The 19,290-nt window shown below is 36.6% G+C and overlaps 3 protein-coding genes across 5 annotated transcripts; all 3 read right to left on the bottom strand.

Moving 5' to 3' along the window:
* Positions 1-814: 814 nt before the first annotated feature.
* Positions 815-4,354, bottom strand: LOC149130658 (uncharacterized). Its single transcript, XM_089344503.1, has one exon. It carries the CDS (start codon positions 4,352-4,354, stop codon positions 3,164-3,166), a length of 1,191 nt encoding a protein of 396 aa, XP_089200629.1. The 3' UTR covers positions 815-3,163.
* LOC106868518 (uncharacterized) lies at positions 815-10,886 on the bottom strand. 3 transcript variants are annotated; one of them, XM_089344531.1, is made up of 4 exons: positions 8,564-10,886; positions 5,392-5,512; positions 4,743-4,772; positions 815-1,201 (listed from the first exon to the last, which is right to left on the bottom strand). In XM_089344531.1, exon 1 carries the CDS (start codon positions 10,884-10,886, stop codon positions 9,852-9,854), a length of 1,035 nt encoding a protein of 344 aa, XP_089200657.1. In that variant the 3' UTR covers positions 815-1,201; positions 4,743-4,772; positions 5,392-5,512; positions 8,564-9,851. The 3 variants fall into 3 exon arrangements, with proteins under 3 accessions (XP_089200657.1, XP_089200655.1, XP_089200656.1); XM_089344529.1 differs by lacking the exon at positions 5,392-5,512 and having other exon boundaries at positions 4,575-4,772; XM_089344530.1 differs by lacking the exon at positions 5,392-5,512.
* Positions 10,887-15,005: 4,119 nt separating this feature from the next.
* LOC149130657 (uncharacterized) lies at positions 15,006-17,069 on the bottom strand. The gene has a single exon (XM_089344566.1). The coding sequence runs from the start codon at positions 17,067-17,069 to the stop codon at positions 16,197-16,199; it is 873 nt and encodes a 290-aa protein (XP_089200692.1). The 3' UTR covers positions 15,006-16,196.
* Positions 17,070-19,290: the final 2,221 nt, after the last annotated feature.

The raw sequence follows: 19,290 nt of genomic DNA, 5'->3' as shown, positions 1-19,290 counted from the left end.
GTTTTTTTTTTAATTTCAGAAATATAACAGTTTTGTAGAGAAGTGTCTTTGGGGAATCCGTGCTGGTGGAGTTGAGGGGAGGGGGATAAACTTCCGTAATGTGTTCGAGAAATGTATAGAAATTCTCGAAGTTTTTGAATATACGCCACCGATGCCGTTCAAGCAAACAACAAATTATCAACGAAACTGACCATTAGGTGTGTTTGGTAGTTAGAAAAGGAAATAAAATTATGAGGGAATTAACATAAATAAGTCAACTTACTGTTAAACGACTTACACCTTCGCTATAGCAACCAAAAAGTGAACAAATGTATAAATAGTTAAAACTATCTTGTGTTAAGGTGAACGTTAATGTTTGTGAATAAGACAGGGCAACCTACGTATTCCAGGGTCGGCGAACCATTACTTTTGGGATTAAATATTTGATCGTAGTATTAAGTCGCTAATTGGTTGTCCCCTATTTTACGAGACAGTGGTAAATGGCTTTTAATCAACAAATCAATCAATGCACTTTCCTCTCCCTTCCGGAATTTTTTCATCTGGACTTTAAATAGAGAGCACAAATTAGTTTCATCGCTATTGTTGCATGCTTCCACCAATTGAGTTCAGGAGAAGACCCGGTCGCCAAAAAGAAAAAAAAAATTCTAATGATAAGTAGAAAATGTATTGGTCTATAGATAGCAAATGTTCCACTTGTATGAAGAGAGGTGTATGATATCGAAGACAAGAAGCTGAACCATAATTACATACCGTTTTGTAGCAGCTTTCGTTGGCTGTTTAAATGCGTGGTATTAAATAGAAAAACAATAAGACATTTTTGTGTATAAATATATTGTTTATTGTGATCACCTTTTGTGGTGGAAGCATGTAGTTTGATACAAAAAAGTGCTTATATACAAAGAAAGTTTTGATTTTTGCTTTTGCACTGAAATGAGTAACATATAATATTTGTATTACAGTATGCATGTTTATGCGTAAGGAGAACGGCCATTTTGAGAATGATATATCTTGTGTTGAGGTGAACAGACACGTGAGTCACATGTGGGAGATTGCGCGTGCAGGAAATGAGTTTCTACAGTTTAACTCAAAAGGCTAGATGCCTCATCAATATATTCATCTGCTGTGCTGGTAGACTCATCTATTACGATGTAATATGTAGCTCTTCCACAATTTCAAACGTTTCTCAGCTTACAAGCAATTCCTGGAGATATAACATAGGAAACTTGTAACACAACTATTTTTAATATAGATTTACAAGTACAGTTCTATATTTGAGACATGAGGAATTATATACACTATTTATATTTGACGGATATTTGTCTATAACTTGTTTATTGTTAACACAACGTTTCGGCTGATATACTCTCCAGCCTTCATCAGGTGTCTTGGGGGAATTTTCGAACCTGGGTTCTCGTTCCCATGGTATTTTTCAATGTTGTTGTTATTATTATTCAGGTCACTGCCTAGAATTCAAATCAGAATCTTTGGTTTAGTAGTGGGCTACTAAACCAAAGATTCTGATTTTAACTACTTTTAGTAGCCCATGCTACTAAAAGTAGTTAAAAGTAATGTAACATGTGGAAGAGAGCACATATGTGGTTATTGTTGTTGGTAGCTGTGAAACTGCATTAGTTTTGTTGATTCTGTTGTTTTTATTGTTGTTGTTTGTGTTGAGACTTTGAGAGCCACAGTGGAGCATCTCTTTCGACCCGATTCCAGCCACACATGACTGACATTCCTGTCTGGCAGAGTCGGTCGTTGCTTTGCTGGCTAGTAGTGGGATTAGATTAATCTTCATCTCTTACAACTGCAACATTGCCTGCAGAATAGTTCACCATGTTGGCAAATATCTATAGGTTTGAGAGATAAAATGAAGACTGGATGAATCTGGAATGAGTACAGAAGCCCATTCCGTACATAATGTATGAAGGTGTGTATTTCTGAAAGTGCAACTTTCGTTTTTGGGCCTTTCTTATGACCACTTGACCCTCCTTGAGTGTCACAATTTGCTCTCTTTTATTTAATGGATAATTCAGCAGGGAAAGGAGGAGGCTAGTTTGTGTGTGTGTGTGTGTACTCATCCACAGTTCCTGATGTTGTTGCTGTAATGTGGGTAGTAAATGGGTCGGAGTTGTTTTCATACAGGGAAAGAATGCCTTCTTGCCTTCACCATGAATAACACCTGACCTATCTACCTTCATCTTCAGAAGAAAAGCAAAACAATTTTCAGAGACAGACTCAGAAAAGTAGAAAAAAAATAATGTAAAAAATTCCCAGCATAAAATCAGCATCATTTTCATGTATATCGCCAGTTTCTGAAGGAAGAGGGGAAATAAGCTGGCAAATTTCTTAGTGATATTTCATTTGTCCTTATATTCTGCGTTCAGACTCTGCAGAGGTCAACTTTGCCTTTCACTCTTTCGTGGCCAATTATTGAATCACCAATTTAGATTCAGATGAAAATCAAGAGCTACCAAAGCCTTTCGATTTCAATTTCTAGTCATCTTCTGCTCTCAAATTTCTCCAGTTTCAACAAATTTGGTCCAGATTTTGCTGCAGAACTTATTACTTCGACTATGGTTCATGGCATTTGCAATCTTCTTCATTCACCCAAGTCTCTTATGACTGTGCATCACAACATGTTTGACAAATGGGACTTGTACAGAGAATATTCAGATTCTCCTCCTTGGTAAGGCTCCTAGGTTAATTTACTAAAGTCTCCACAGATTCGAGAAATGGTTTATCCACAAACTTATGCTTCTTGGGAGTGTAAGAAACAACATTTCCATATCTTTCTTTTCTTTCTGGCTCCAAAACACAATCTTCAACTTGGTCCCTTCCTTTGTTTCTTTCCATAACTTTATAAACATGGATGAAATGCTGATAGGAATTTTTACCAGACATGCAAACAATTCTGCCACCCTGCTGCCTTATTATTTAATCTCGACTTTAAATACAGCAACAGTATCTTTCCTATGTCCTTGAAGTATGTGATATCGACTATATATAAAAGCATGTTTATACTTGAAACCTATATGATTACTGTCAAGAGGTCAATGATTACAGTTAAGGGCACAAAAGTTAAGCAATGATTTAGAAAAGAAAATGGTTTTAAAATATTGGTTCTTGTTGGGTGTTCTAATGAATTCTGACAATGATACAATCACACTTTCACATGGATAGACTTATGTCTAGTTAATTTACTTCTTTGAGAGAATGATTTACTACAGACATCACAGTGATATGGTCTCTCCCCTGTATGACTACGTTTGTGTATAGTTAAGTTGGGCCTCTGAGAGAATGATTTACCACAAATATCACAGTGATATGGTTTTTCACCGGTATGTATACGATTATGTATCGTTAAGGCATACCTTTGAGTGAATGACTTGCTACAGATATCACAGCGATATGGTCTCTCTCTTGTATGAATACGTTTGTGTTTAAACAAGTCAGAGATAACAGAGAATGATTTACCACAGATATCACAATCATATGGTGGTTCTCTCGTATGAATAAGCTTGTGTCTAGTCAACTGACTACTCACAGAGAATGATTTACCACAGACATCACAATGAAATCGCTTTTCTCCAGTATGAATAAGTTTGTGCGTAGTTAAGCTACATTTTGCAGAGAATGATTTACCACAGATATCACAATGATATGGTTTCTCTCCCGTATGAATACGTCTGTGTTTAGTCAAGTCACCAATTCGAGAGAATGATTTATCACAGACATCACAGTGAAATGGCTTTTCTCCTGTATGAATACGTATGTGTTTAGTTAAGCTACCTTTTGTAGAAACTGATTTACCACAGATAACACAGTGAAATGGCTTTTCTCCTGTATGAGTACGTTTGTGTGTAGTCAAGTCATTACTCCTAGAGAATGATTTACCACAGATAACACAGTGAAATCGCTTTTCACCTGTATGAACATATTTGTGCGAAATTAAATAATCTTTTGTAGAGAATGAGTGACCACAAATAACACAGTGAAATGGCTTCTCTCCTGTATGAATATGCTTGTGTCTTTTTAAGTTACCTTTCAAAGAGAATGATTTACCACAGGTATCACAGTGAAATGGCTTCTCACCTGTATGAATACGCATGTGTTGTCTTAAGTTATCGTTTTGAGAGAATGACTTACCACAGGTATCACAGTGATATGGTTCCTCTCCTGTATGAATACGATTGTGTATTCTTAATTTAGCATTGTGACAAAATGATTTACCACAGATAACACAGCGAAATGGCTTCTCACCTGTATGAACAGGACTGTGTTGAATCAAATTACTATGTCTAGAGAATGATTTACCACAAATTTTACAATGATATCCCAATGCGTTTGCCATTTCTCTAAAAGATACAAATAAATCCAACCATTCAAGTTTTTCAAAGTATTAAATTTTTCCCTTATCCTTCTTTTCTCAACATAGCGTATAATTTTCGTATTCTTGGTTTTGTTATAATTTATTCCTAAGAAATATTTCTGCTGCTATCAAGTTATGGATATCTAAAATTGTGTAAACTGTTTTGCAAATATATTCAAGTTCAATTAGAATGCAAAAGCACCTGATAATGAAATGGAGAAATGCTGCTATAAATCTCAGCTCACAGGAAATATTTCATAGTAATTCAAACCTATATTTATAGCAGTTGGGATATCATATTTGCTCTCTAAAACATTCTCGTTATGGTTTTCAAAAAACATGGTAAATATTCCAGATGTATGCAACGTACATTTTTTCTGTGCCAATGCCATCCATTAATCTGAAATAATAAAGAAACAGAATTAGATATAGAGGAGAGATCAAAACGGAAATGTTCCAACATTTCTTTATTGATTAACAAATGACATCATATAACAGGGTGAAATCTAAAAATTTGTGAATCACAACTAGACCTAGACATTGAGTGTATGTGTGTATATATATATATATATATATACATAAACAATTAAGTATTTATACACGAAAGAGGTGACCTTTGATAGGATATCTCTTTCATATTTCAATACTTAAAATGTTTAAGCACTATTATATATGAATATATGTTATCTATTGACTAAAATTTTTCTAAATTTTTTACCCTTATTATTTTCACAGTATATATATATATATATATATATATATATATATATATATATATATATATATATATATATATATATATACACATACCTATATATATACATACCTATATATATACATACATATATATATATACACACATATATATATATATATATATATATATATATATACACACATACATACATATACACATATATATATATATATATATATATTAGAAAAAATAAGGAATTCAGACATCTGGATCGTTGTACATATACAAATATTTATTAACATGTCATGTTTTTACAAATCACCTATTTTCATCTACTTCAATAGATTCTTCAGATTTAAATTGTGCGAAGGGAGTTGTCTCTTTTTATAGGGTTAAGTGAGTCTCAAGAGCAATGAAACTGGACATCACAGAACTCAGAACTCCTAAAAAGAAAAACAAAGAAAACGTCAGCCCATTCATAAACACACACAACCATGGCGTTACCAACATGTTTCAAATTATACAATCAAACTTACCAATAGTCCTACAAAGCCACCAAATGAGAAACCTATTAAATAAATACTGCATAAGAAACAGTAAACGCCCAGAGAAAAAGCTGGAAAAAACAACTGACAAGAGTGAAATTCTCATCAGAGAATGAAACCGAAATCTTTGTGAGAGAATGTGATGTGGGATCTGCAGTAAAGCTATCTACAAATATATAGAGGGGAACAAACAGATAAAATTTAAGAGAGGACACATTCAAAGGAAATGCGAACATGAATTGCAACCAGAATTCACCGACAACATATCCGACAGGGAGAGCTACAAAAAATTCCACTAAGTAAACACAAAGAAGCATGTGGAGAAGGAAGATTCACGATCTTTCCCTTCTAGAAATGTCCAAGGCATGACATCTTCAGAAAAAAAAAAAAAAAAAATGAAACAACACTTCACAGCAAAATTCTCCTCCAAACTGAATGGCTGAAAATATGAAAATCACATCAACTTCTTTATAAACCCAGCTGGAACCCTAATATATATGCATATGTGTGTGTGTGTGTGTATATACATAGAGACAGTCTTGCATCCAGAGTTTTCAACCCAGTACCGCCTGACCGGCCTTCGTGCCGGTGGCTGGTAAAAGCACCCACTACACTCTCAGAGTGGTTGGCATTAGGAAGGGCATCCAGCTGTCGAAACTCTGCCAAATCAGATTGGAGTCTGGCGTAGACATCTGGTTTCACCAGTCCTCAGTCAAATCGTCCAACCCATGCTAGCATGGAAAGCGGACGTTAGATGATGATGATGATGAATATGAAGAAACACATTTTTTTTACTTTGAAAACATCTCTCTTTCAGATCCCCTGGTGAGCTAGCTGAACCTAAGTAAGCAACTGGGTACTACTAAAGCAGCGCGGACCCGAACGCGCAGTCGCGCGTCCGCGCTAGCTAGTCGTGAGTGGTCGATCCTAACCCTAACCCTTGGGTTAGGGATAGGGTTAGGATCGACCACTCAAGACTAGCTAGCGCGGACGCGCGACTGCGCTGCTTTAGTAGTACCAGCAACTGTTCCAGTCACCTACTTGAAAATATTCACTTCCTTTATTCTGTTCAAAACACTTCCTTTCAGATACAGGCACACACACACACACACACGCACATACATGCAAACACATACTCTCCCTCACTCCACCATCTCCCTCTTTTCCTACATTTTACACTCCACATTACTCCCCCACCCCAACCTATTCACTAATACTATAAAAAGAGACGAATAGCTTCACACAGTTGGCGATCTGTTCTTCGGTCAAAGTTTGTCTACTTAGGAACATTCTGCTCAACATGGCCCACTGTAGTAAATCAATCTCAATTAGATATGACCAGAGAAGCTAAAGAGAAAGGGTGACAGCACGGAAGGCCACAGTGCCCCGGGACCCACAAAGTGTAAAGCGGGAACATAGTCAGAGACAGGAAATGGGAACGAACACTCAATACACGGTATAAGTATTCCCGGATTTCTGCAAACCAGATAAGAGATAGGGCACGTACGATCAATCGATAGATAGATGTGTATATCTTACCTGTCATGCTATACAAATCAATATTTAGGGGCAAAATATGTTTACTCACATCAAAATATCCGTGAAAACATACAAAAAGACGTTATTATTATTCACCAAATTGAAACAGCTTTTAGCGGAAACGGAAGTTGTGTCTATCACGTGACAAGAATAAACCCACCGCTCTCTAGTGAATAAGGCCAAAAAACTTACGATAAATGTAAAGAAAAGAAATAACAAAAATAATAGTTTGATGCAAATCACCATGGTTACTGTGGTTAATAACTGACTATGCTAAGCGAATGTTCATTATTGTCAGCAGCGGCCGTGGTGGTGATGTCCTAAAAGATATATTTTGGGTACTATTTCAGGAGAGTGTACCCGACGGGCGCACCCGATTTAGTCAGTGGACGGGCGCACACACGCAAGTCAGGTGCACTCCGAGAAAAAAAAAACAAAAAAAACCTCCACACGTATAAAGATTGTAAACAGCAAATTGGGTGGGGGTGGGGACTTAAAGTATGTATCTGTCTATCTATCTATCTGTCAATCTCTAATAAAACAAATAACGAATTGAATGAATCTCTTTTACTCTTTTACTTGTTTCAGTCTTTTGACTGTGGCCATGCAGGAGCACCACCTTTAGTCGAGCAAATCGACCCCAGGACTTATTCTTTAGAAGCCTAGTACTTATTCTATCGGTCTCTTTTGCCGAACCGCTAAGTTACGGGGACATAAACACACCAGCATCGGTTGTCAAGCGATGTTGGGGGGACACACATACAAACATATACACACACACACACACACATATATATATATATACACATATACGACGGGCTTCTTTCAGTTTCCGTCTACCAAATCCACTCACAAGGCTTTGGTCAGCCCGAGGCTATAGTAGAAGACACCTGCCCAAGGTGCCACGCAGTGGGACTGAACCCGGGACCATGTGGTTTGTAAGCAAGCTACTTACCACACAGCCACTCCTACGCCTATGAATGAAAATAAAACGAATTTTGAATTTGATAAGATGTTACTTAAAGGTTGTCAAAAAGGAAGGTGAAAACAATGAAATAAAAAATGTTATTTAAAAGAGAACCATTCTGAAAGATGTTTTAGAATGTTCTGAAAACGTTCAACCTCAGTGTTCCCTCCAAAGAAACTCAGTCGGGAAAAATGCAAATTGTAGATTCACGAGTATGATGAGAGCACACAAAATCCCCACCTCCCCGATTTACTGTTTAAACCGCTTGACAGCCTGGCTCGAATTGATTGAGACATTCCGCGTCAACAATGGACAGGAGGCAACGTGTATCTATGCGCGATGCTCGCAGTTGGTTGAACCAACCAAATCACGCAGAGCTGAATACAGATCTGGCAAAGGGAAAGTAGTCCTCCAACAAGTTGAACTAATAAAACATCACTTACTGTTACGAAACAATGTGGAACATGATAAATGTTCAAATAATCCGTAGATAGTTATCAAGTTCTAGAATATTCTTCTATTATATAGTTTCTTCGTGGGATTGAGTTGAGACACAAATATACATATTATTCGCTTGACATCCTCGTCAATAAGAGACAGGAGGCAGCGTGTATCTATGCGCGATGCTGGCTGTTGGTTGAACCAACCAAATCACGCAGAGCTGGATGCAGATATTGACAAAGGGAAAGTAGTCCTCCAACAGGTTGAACGAAATCTACTTTATTTATATGTAGTAATTATCATGTGTTAAGGTGAACGTTAGTGTTTGTGAATAAGATGGGGGAGACTTAAGTATTTCAGGGTCGGTGAAGCATCACATTCATGATTAACCATTTCATTTCTAGAAAGGAATGAGGCTGGTTTTCTGTTCTGGGTGTGTTATGTAAGTGTACATATTTGATAGAGTTCTAGTGTTTTCAGAGAGAATTTAGCGGAAGAGGAATTAGATGCTGTGTGCAAGAGAGAAGACTGCACTAGTTTGATATTGTGATGCAGAAGGATGCAGATAGCTCCATAAAGAACTGCTGGTCTCTCAAAGTAGATGGAATACGTGGAAGTGAGAGACTGAGGAAGACATGGGATGAAGAACTGAAGAATGTCTCCAGTTTCAACAAATTTGGTCCAGATTTTGCTGCAGAGCTTATTACTTCGACTATGCTTCATGGCATTTGCATTCTTCTTCATTCAACCAATTCTCTTATGACTGTGCATCACAACATGTTTGACAAATGGGACTTGTACAGAGAATATTCAGATTCTCCTCCTTGGTAAGGCTCCTAGGTTAATTTACTAAAGTCTCCAAGATTCTTTCATCTTGGCTTCAAAATACAATCTTCAACTTGATCATTTCCTTCGTTTCTTTCCATAACTTAATAAAGACAAATGAAATGCTGATAAGCATTTTACCAGACATGCTAACAATTCTGCCAGTTTGCTGTCTTATTATTTACCAAAGACATTAAAAATAATGACAGTATCTTTCCTATATCCATGAAGTATGTTATATGGAATTGAAACATGTATGGTTACTGTCAAGGGTTCAATTATTATAGTTAAGGGCACAAAAGTTAAGCAATGATTTAGAAGAGAAAATGGTTTTAAAATATTAGTTCTTACTGGGTGTTTTAATAAATTTTGACAATAATATAATCACACTTTTACATGGATAGACTTATGTCTAGCTAAGTTATATCTCTGATAGAATGATTTACTACAGACATCATAGTGATCTCATGTCTCTCCTGTATGAATACGTTTGTGACTAGTTAAGCTGTTGCTCTGAGAGAATGATTTACCACAGATATCACAATGATATGGTTTTTCTCCCGTATGAGTACGTCTGTGTTTAGTCAAGTCACCAATCCTAGAAAATGCTTTACCACAGACATTACAGTGAAATGGCTTTTCTCCAGTATGAATATGTTTATGTTGAATTAAATGAGAAATTGTGCAGAATGATTTACCACAGATATCACAATTATATGGTTTCTCTCCTGTATGAATACGTCTGTGTTTAGTCAAGTCACTACTCCCAGAGAATGATTTATCACAGACATCACACTGAAATGGCTTTTCTCCTGTATGAATACGTATGTGTTTAGTTAAGCTACCTTTTGTAGAAACTGATTTACCACAGATAACACAGTGAAATGGCTTTTCTCCTGTATGAATCCGTATGTGTTGACTTAAGCTACTGGCATGAGAGAATGATTTACCACAGGTATCACAGTGAAATGGCTTTTCACCTGTATGAATATATTTGTGCGTAATTAAGTAATCTTTTGTAGAGAATGATTCACCACAGATAACACAGTGAAATGGCTTTTCTTTTGTATGGAAATGTTTGTGTCTTTTTAAGTTACCTTTCGTAGAGAATGATTTACCACAGGTATCACAGTGAAATGGCTTCTCACCTGTATGAATATAGTTGTGTGTAATTAAGCTATCTTTTGCAGAGAATGATTTACCACAGGTATCACAGTGAAATGGCTGCTCACCTGTATGAATATTTTTGTGTGCAATTAAGCTACCTTTTGAAGACAATGATTTACCACAGGTATCACAGTTGTATGGTTTCTCTCCTGTATGAATACGTATGTGTTTAGTTAAGTTACCGTTTTGACAGAATGATTTACCACAGGTAACACAGCGAAATGGCTTCTCACCTGTATGAACACGAATGTGTTTAACCAAATTACTATGTGTAGAGAATGATTTACCACAAATTTTACAATGATAGCCTAATTTCTCTAATGCTTTTGACATTTCTCTAAGAGATACAAATAAATCCAACCATTCAAGTTTTTCAAAGTATTAAAGTTTTCCCTTATCCTTTTTTTCTCAACACAGCGTATAATTTTCTTATTCTTGGTTTTGTTATAATTTATTCCTAAGAAATATTTCTGCTGCTATCAAGTTATGGATATCTAAAATTGTGTAAACTGCTTTGCAAATATATTCAAGTTCAATTAGAATGCAAAAGCACCAGACAATGAAATGGAGAAATATTGCTATGAATCTCAGCTCACAGCAAATATTTCACAGTAATTCAACCATAGATTTCTAAAGGTTGGGTTATTATATCTGTTCTCTTAAACGTTTTCCTTTAGTCTTTAAGACATGATAAATATTCCAGATGTATCCAATGTTAAAAAAGTTGTTTCATGCCAATGTCATCCATTAATCTGAAATAATAAAGAAACAGTATTAGATATGGAGGAGAGATCAAAACGGAAATGTTCCAACATTTCTTTATTGATTAACAAATGACATCATATAACATAGGGTGAATTCTAAAAATTTGTGAATCACAATTACCCCTAGCCATTGAGTGTGCATATATATATATATATATATGTATATATATATATATATATATATATATATATATATATATATATATATATATATATATATATATATATGTATATATATATATATATATATATATATATATATATATATATATATATATACATATATATATATATATATATATATATTTATATATATATATATATATATATGTGTGTGTGTATATATTTACATACATATAAACAATTAAGTATTTATACACGAAAGAGGTGACCTTTGTTAGGACACCTTACATGCTAGAAAGGGCAGTCAAAGCCCAAACTACGAATAAAAGCAATTCCAAAGGGAATGAAAATATAAAATATTTTTGTAGTTATCCTCAAACTCGAGTTTCTGTATCATTGTGCAAATAAATTAATTTGCGATCCATTCTTCATCAGTGCCATGGATTTGAGAATGATAATGCATAAGTATGTAACATGTGTGATTTTGGTGCAATTTGCTGCATAAATCTGCATTAATTTTTGCGAACCTCACTGATGAAGGACGGATTGCAAGAGTTTGGTAACTACAATTTTTTTTTTATTTTCATTCCCTTTGAAGTTGCTTTTATTCGTGGTTTGGGCTTTGACTGCCCTTTCTAGCACGTAAGGTGCCCTGGGAAAGGGAACCGCTTTCACGTGTAAATACTTAAATTGTTTATATACTATTGTATATAAATATATGCTATTGACTTTATTACTAAATTTTTTCTAAATTTTCTACCCTTATTATTTTCACAATATCTATATATATATATAACCGTATGGGTTAAAGATATTAACCTATGTATATATATATATATATATATATATATATATCAAAGATCAGAATAATGGAGAACAATGTACTTTTCTCATAAGAAATATTGCTGTTGCTCTTTTCCTACCAGATCAGAAGCAACTGAGCTCACATATGATCCAAGACACCTCATCCGTGACTATCCTGTTTTTCCTTCTCACATTATATATAAGGTTTACATCAGCAAGTAATCTTCAATTTTCAGGAGCAGAAGGTTTGAGTAGAATTTAGCTGTTGTTACTAGAAGGAGATGTGACCATATATAGATGAAAATATTGATGAAAAAGTAGTGTAAAGTTGAAAACCTGATCATCTTCAGAGACAGGAATGTATTCCCGGATTTCTGCAAGCCAGATAAGAGATCCGGCACGTACGATCAATCAATAGATAGGTGTGTATATCTTACCTGTTATGCTATACAAATCGATATTTAGTGTGAAAATATATGTACTCTGATCAAAATCCATGAAAACATAGAAAAACACGTTATTGTTTATTCTCCAGATTGAAAAAGCTTTTAGCGGAAACGGAAGTAGAGGGAAAAAAGTAAATACCCCGCTCTCTAGTAAATAAAACCAAAATAAAGTTACGATATACATTTCAGGAATTTGGTTACACCGAAGCTGGGGTACCGTATTAAGTGGTTTTAGTCAAAGAAATCAACCACAGGACTATATTGCATGAAATTGGTCCTACAGCCTTACAAGATCAACCACAGGACTAAGCTACGGGGACGTAAATACACCTGCATCAGCTGTCAAGCGATCCTGGAGTGGGGGACCCAGACACACCCACCACATAAATACATATCCGACGGGCTTCTTTTAGTTTCCATGTAATAAATAGACTCACAACGTGTTGGTCGGCCCAAGACTATAGAAGAGGACACTTGCCTAATGTACCACGTACTGGAATTGAACCTCAACGCGTGTGGTTGGGATGCAAGCTTCCTAACACATAGCCATGTCTGAGCCTATTGCGAGAGAGGCACGTACGATCAATCGATAAAGACCCTCACCCGGGAACAAAAACAATAATTAACCAGCCTGGTGGGGTGTTTTTGCTCGAGTAGAGGCGGTGCTCCAGCATGGCCGCAGTCAAATGACTGAAACAAGTAAAAGAATAAAGAGTGTATATATACTCTCCTGGGAAGGCGCAGGAGTGGCTGTGGTAAGTAGCTTGCTTACCAACCACATGGTTCCGGGTTCAGTCCCACTGCGTGGCACCTTGGGCCAGTGTTTTCTACTATCGCCTCGGGCCGACCAAAGCCTTGTGAGTGGATTTGGTAGACGGAAACTGAAAGAAGCCCATCGTATATATATGTATGTATGTGTGTCTGTGTTTGTCCCCCCCCCCATTGCTTGACATCCGATGCTGGTGTGTTTACGTCCCCGTAGTCTAGCGGTTCGGCAAAAAGGACCGATAGAATAAGTACTAGGCTTACAAAAAATAAGTCCTGGGGTCGATTTTCTCGACTAAATGTGGTGCTCCAGCATGGCCGCAGTCAAATGACTGAAACAAGTAAAAGAGTATATATATATATATATATATAATATATATATATATATAATATATATATATAACCTCAGGCCTTCAAGCAGGTTATCCACATGCTAGAAATAACAGCCAAATCTCACAAAACTGCGATAACATAATGCATTCAATCTACTCACCTTTCTGCAAAGATTTCTTTCAGAGTAATTATAACGAAGTGATTCATGTGAAATTAAAGACGTCCTTTTTTTCTTTCAAACTATCTTTTTTAAACTTAAAAAAAAACTTTTTTCCGTACTTTTTCCCCATCAATCTACATGGGAAAATACGGAGATTAAAAATATGGAAAGAAATAAACACAAATTCAATTTTTTTTTAATGAAAAGCTCCGACCCCAATTCCCCCCCCCCCCAGCCATCCCTTTTGTAAATGTTCTTGTGTCTGTTTTCGTATGCGTTATAGTAAAAGGCCTGAGGGTATATAAATATCATCATCATCATCATCATCGTTTAACGTCCGCTTTCCATGCTAGCATGGGTTGGACGATTTGACTGAGGACTGGTGAAACCGGATGGCAACACCAGGCTCCAATCTGATTTGGCAAGAGTTTCTACAGCTGGATGCCCTTCCTAACGCCAACCACTCAGAGAGTGTAGTGGGTGCTTTTACGTATCACCCGCATGAAAACGGCCACGCTCGAAATGGTGTCTTTTATGTGCCACCCGCACAAGGGCCAGTCCAGGGGCACTGGCAACGATCTCGCTCGAAAACCCTACAAAGGCCAGTCAGGTGGTACTGGCAACGGTCACGCTCAAGATGGTACATCTTATGTGCCACCCGCACAAGAGCCAGTCCAGGGGCACTGGCAACGATCTTACTTGGCTTGCCGGGTCTTCTCACGCACAGCACATTTCCAAAGGTATGTGTGTATATATTGTGTATCTGTGTTTGTCTCCCCGACATCGCTTGACAACCGATGCTGGTGTGTTTAGGTCCCCGTAGCTTAGTGGTTCGGCAAAAAGAGACCGATAGAATAAGTACTAGGCTTACAAAGAATAAGTCCTGGGGTCGATTTGATTCGACTAAAGGCGGTGCTCCAGCATGGCCGCAGTCAAATGACTGAAACAAGTAAAAGAGTAAAAGTGTTGGATGAATACAAGACCCCTACACTTTTCTTGTCATGAAGGAAACTCCCGTCAACTGTCAGTGAAGCAAGAATCGAAATTTGAAGAGGTCTTTTTTTCTGAAAATTTGTTGAAAATTTATTACAAATAAATAAAAATATACATTAATTGTAAAATGTTATTTTAGATAGCAAAGGTAGACATAAAGCAAGAAAACTGATAGGACCCTACCCACCTGAGGCAGGTAGCCTTGTTTGATTTGCAAGGAAGGTGTAGGCAGGAACTTCATACGGTGTACCTTGTGTAAAGCTATGGATACAGAAGAGGTGCAATATAACACTAGGAAGGTTATCAGAGAAATAGTTTTCATATGTGGAAGATACACAGGATCCATAAAAACTCAGGAATTTGATCTTCTCAAATGCCCTGGAGGCCCATTAAAGGTAGTAAATAACTTCTGCTACCTAGGGGACCAAATTAGTAGTGGGGTAAGATGTATGGAGAATGGAATAGCTACGTGGGAAAATACAGAGATTAAGAATAGGATGGAGGAAATTCAGAGCTTTTACCTCTGTTGCCAACAAAAAGGTTTCTCTCTCATCCAAGTCTCTTATTTCTGTGCAACATGACATGTTTATGACAAAATAGGACTTGTACAGAGAGAATATCTAGATTCTCCTCTTTGGTAATGCTCTTAGAAGTGGTCAATGATTACAGTTAGACAGAAAAGTTAAGCCATGATTTAGCAGGGGAAATGGTTTTAAAATATTGGGTGTTCTAATGAATTTAAACAATGATAAAATCACACTTTTACATGGAAAGATGCATATCTAGTTAAGTTACTTCTCTTTGAAAATGATTTACCACAGATGTCACAGTGATATGGTTTTCCACTTGTATGAATATGTTTGTGTCTAGTTAAGCCATTCCTTTAAGAGAATGATTTACCACAAATATCACAGTGATATGGTTTTTCTCCCGTATGTATAAGTTTGTGTCTAGTTAAGACACAATTTTGAGAGAACGATTCACCACGGATATTAGTGTGATCACTAATATGGTCTCCCTCCTGAGTAAATACGCCTGTGTTTTCTTAAGTGACTATTCTCAGTGAATGCCTTTCCGCAAATACCAGTGATAAGGTTTCTCTCCTGTATGAATACTTTTGTGTGTAGTTAAGGTACCGTTTGCAGAGAATGATTTGCCACAGATATCACAGTGATATGGCTTTTCTCCTGTATGAATATGTGTGTGTTGAGTTAAGATCGAATTGTCAGAGAATGCTTTACCACAGATAACACAATTATATGGTTTTTCCCCCTGTATGAATTCGTTTGTGTGTAGCCAAGTCAGTAATTCTAGAGAATGATTTACCACAGATATCACAGTGATATGGACTCTCTCCTGAATGAATACGCTTATGACAAGTTAAGCCATTCCTCTGAGAGAATGATTTACCACAGACATCACATTGATATGGTCTCTCTCCGGTGTGAATACGTCTGTGTCTTCTCAAGTGACTATTTTCAGTGAATGCCTTGCCACAAATACCACAGTGATATGGTTTCTCTCCTGTATGAATACGTTTGTGTGTTGTTAAGGTATTGTTTGCAGAGAATGATTTACCACAGATATCACAGTGATATGGTTTCTCTCCCGTATGAATACGTTTGTGTGTTGTTAAGGAATTGTTTGCAGAGAATGATTTACCACAGACATCACAGTGATATGGTCTTTCTCCGGTGTGAATACGTCCGTGTCTTTTTAAGTGACTATTCTCAATGAATGCCTTGCCACAAATACCACAATTATATGGTTTTTCTCCAGTATGAGTACGTTTGTGCTTAGTCAGGTCACTAATTCCAGAGAATGATTTACCACAGATAAGACAGTGAAATGGCTTTTCCACTGAATGAATATGTTTGTGCGTAGTTAAGTTAGAGACATCAGAGAATGATTTACCACAGATATCACAGTGATATGGTCGCTCACCTGTGTGAATACGTTTGTGTTTAATTAAGTCATAGTGTTGAGAGAATGATTTACCACAGGTAACACAGTGAAATGGTTTCTCACCTGTATGAACACGAATGTGTCTAATCAAGTTACTACTTGTAGGGAATAATTTACCACAGATTTCACAACTGTGTTGTGATTTTCCCAATTCTTTTGCCATTTCTCTGAGGGATACAAACAGACCCAACCATTGAAGTTTCTCACTGTATTAAATTTTTCCCTTATCCTTCTTCTCTCACCAAAGCATGTAATTTCCTTGTTGTTGTTGTTGTTATAATTTATTCCTTAGAAATATTCCAACTGCTATCAACTGTGATTTTATTGATATCTAAAATTCTGTAAACTTCTTTGCAGTTATATTCAAGTTTAATTAGAATGCAAAAACACCAGATAATGAGATGCAGAAATGGTGCTATGAATCTCCGCTCAGAGCAAATATTTCACAGTAATTCAACCATCGATTTATAACAGTTGGGTTATTATATTTGTTTTATAAAACATTTTCCTTTAGTTTTTCAAACAATGATAAATAATCCAGATGTATCCAATGTGCAAAAGCTGTTCTGTGCCAAAGCGATCCGTTAATCTGAAATAATGAAGAAACAGTATTAGATATAGAAGAGAGATCAAAACGGTAATGTTACAACATATCTATATTAACAAAAGACGTCATATAACATTGGGTGAAATCTAAACATTTGTAAACTACAACTACACCTTCACATTGTGTAACACACACACATATCTATATAAATCGCAGTGTCTTCAGAGTTCATCTGGCTCTGATTTCCAGTACTGTAATTAACAACTAAAGTTGTCTTGAGTGTGTCATTCCATCTGTCCTTTGGTGAAACTTAGTCTACTTAGGAACATTCTGCTCAACATGGCTCACTGTAGCGTAGTGTTGTGTGCTCTGGAGTAAAGCAATCTGAATTAGATATGACCAGAGAAGCTAAAGAGAGGGGGATGACAGCACGGAAGGCCACAGTCCCCCGGGTCCCACGAAGGGTAAAGCTGAAAACCTGGTTATACTCAGAGACAGGAAGGGCGGAACCGAATACTCAATACACGGAATAAGTATTCCCGGATTTCTGGAAGCCAGATAAGAAATCCGGCACGTACGATCAATCGATGGATAGGTGTGTATATCTTACCTGTTATGCTATACAAATCGATATTTAGTGTGAGAATATATTTACTCACACCAAATCTCCGTGAAAACACACAAAATACGTTATAATCTTCCTACCGATTGAAACAGAATCTAGCGGAAATGAAAGTACACTGTGTCATGTGACTAAAGTAAATCAACCGCTCTCTAGTAAATAAAACCAAAAATGCTAACATAAAGGCAAAAACAGAAATATTTCGATGCAGATCACCATGGTTACTGTAGTTAATGTCTTGCTACGATAAACAAATCTTCATTATTGTCAGGAGCGGCCTTGATGATTATCCAAAAGATATATTTATACTTAATTGTGGTTAACATTGCTTTTAGACGGCGAGCTGACAGGATTGTTAGCGCGCTGGACGGAATGCTTCGTGGTATTTCGCCCGTTCTAAGTTCAAATTCCGTCGAGGTCGATTCCGCCTTTCATCCTTTTAGGGTCGATGAAATAAGTACAAAATCTAACGATTTGATACCCTCAGGATTTTCACTGAGAAAAAAAAAAAAAAAACTTTGATTTTTTGCGTGGAATGAATTAAATACCCTGATCTCATAATATGCCGCAAATCCCTTATTTTGGTTCGGGAAAAGGAGGGCCACCCCCACGGTCCTGGATTCATTGGAATTTTTTTTTTTCCGTTGAATAAATTCCTGTGACATCCTAATATGTTACAAAACCCTTTATGGGGTCCGAAAATGGAATGGGGTGAGATGGAAGTCTAGGAAATTTCACCCACCCATACCTCCATTGATCTTTTCACCAGCACGATTTTCTCTATGGAAAAAAGAAAATTTCCAATGAATTCTAGACGGATTTCCTTAACTCTAACCCTAACCCTAAAACCCTAATACTAACCCGAACCCTAATACTAACCCTAAAACCTTAACCCGCGCGATTTTCACTCAAAGTACCAGTACACAGCATTTCATACGTGAAAATAATTTCCCATAGACTTTGATGTCTGAAGGGAGTCAACGAGGGAGTGCAAGCCTCTGTGTTTAAAATATATTACGGCGTGGGATTAACAGATTGGTGACAATGAATATAAGGTTAGTAATGTTCGTCATAATGGTTTGAAATCTTGCAACAGAGGCAGCGATTTGTGGGTATAGGACGAGTCGATTACAATCAAGTATAACATGTTTTAGAACATCACCACCAAGGCCGCTTCTGACAATAATTAAGATTAGCCAGGTATTAACCTCAGTA

This window comes from Octopus bimaculoides, chromosome 28, assembly GCF_046866305.1.
Source record: "Octopus bimaculoides isolate indiv1 chromosome 28, ASM4686630v1, whole genome shotgun sequence".
Lineage (NCBI taxonomy): Eukaryota > Metazoa > Mollusca > Cephalopoda > Octopoda > Octopodidae > Octopus > Octopus bimaculoides.
The sequence above is the reverse complement of the archived record's forward strand: the minus strand, read 5'-3'. Positions and strand labels throughout refer to the sequence as shown.

Coding starts and splice junctions, on each gene's coding strand:
- LOC149130658 (XM_089344503.1), bottom strand. CDS start 4,354: ATGGCAAACGCATTGGGATATCATTGTAAAATTTGTGGTAAATCATTC.
- LOC106868518 (XM_089344531.1), bottom strand. CDS start 10,886: ATGTCAAAAGCATTAGAGAAATTAGGCTATCATTGTAAAATTTGTGGT.
- LOC149130657 (XM_089344566.1), bottom strand. CDS start 17,069: ATGGCAAAAGAATTGGGAAAATCACAACACAGTTGTGAAATCTGTGGT.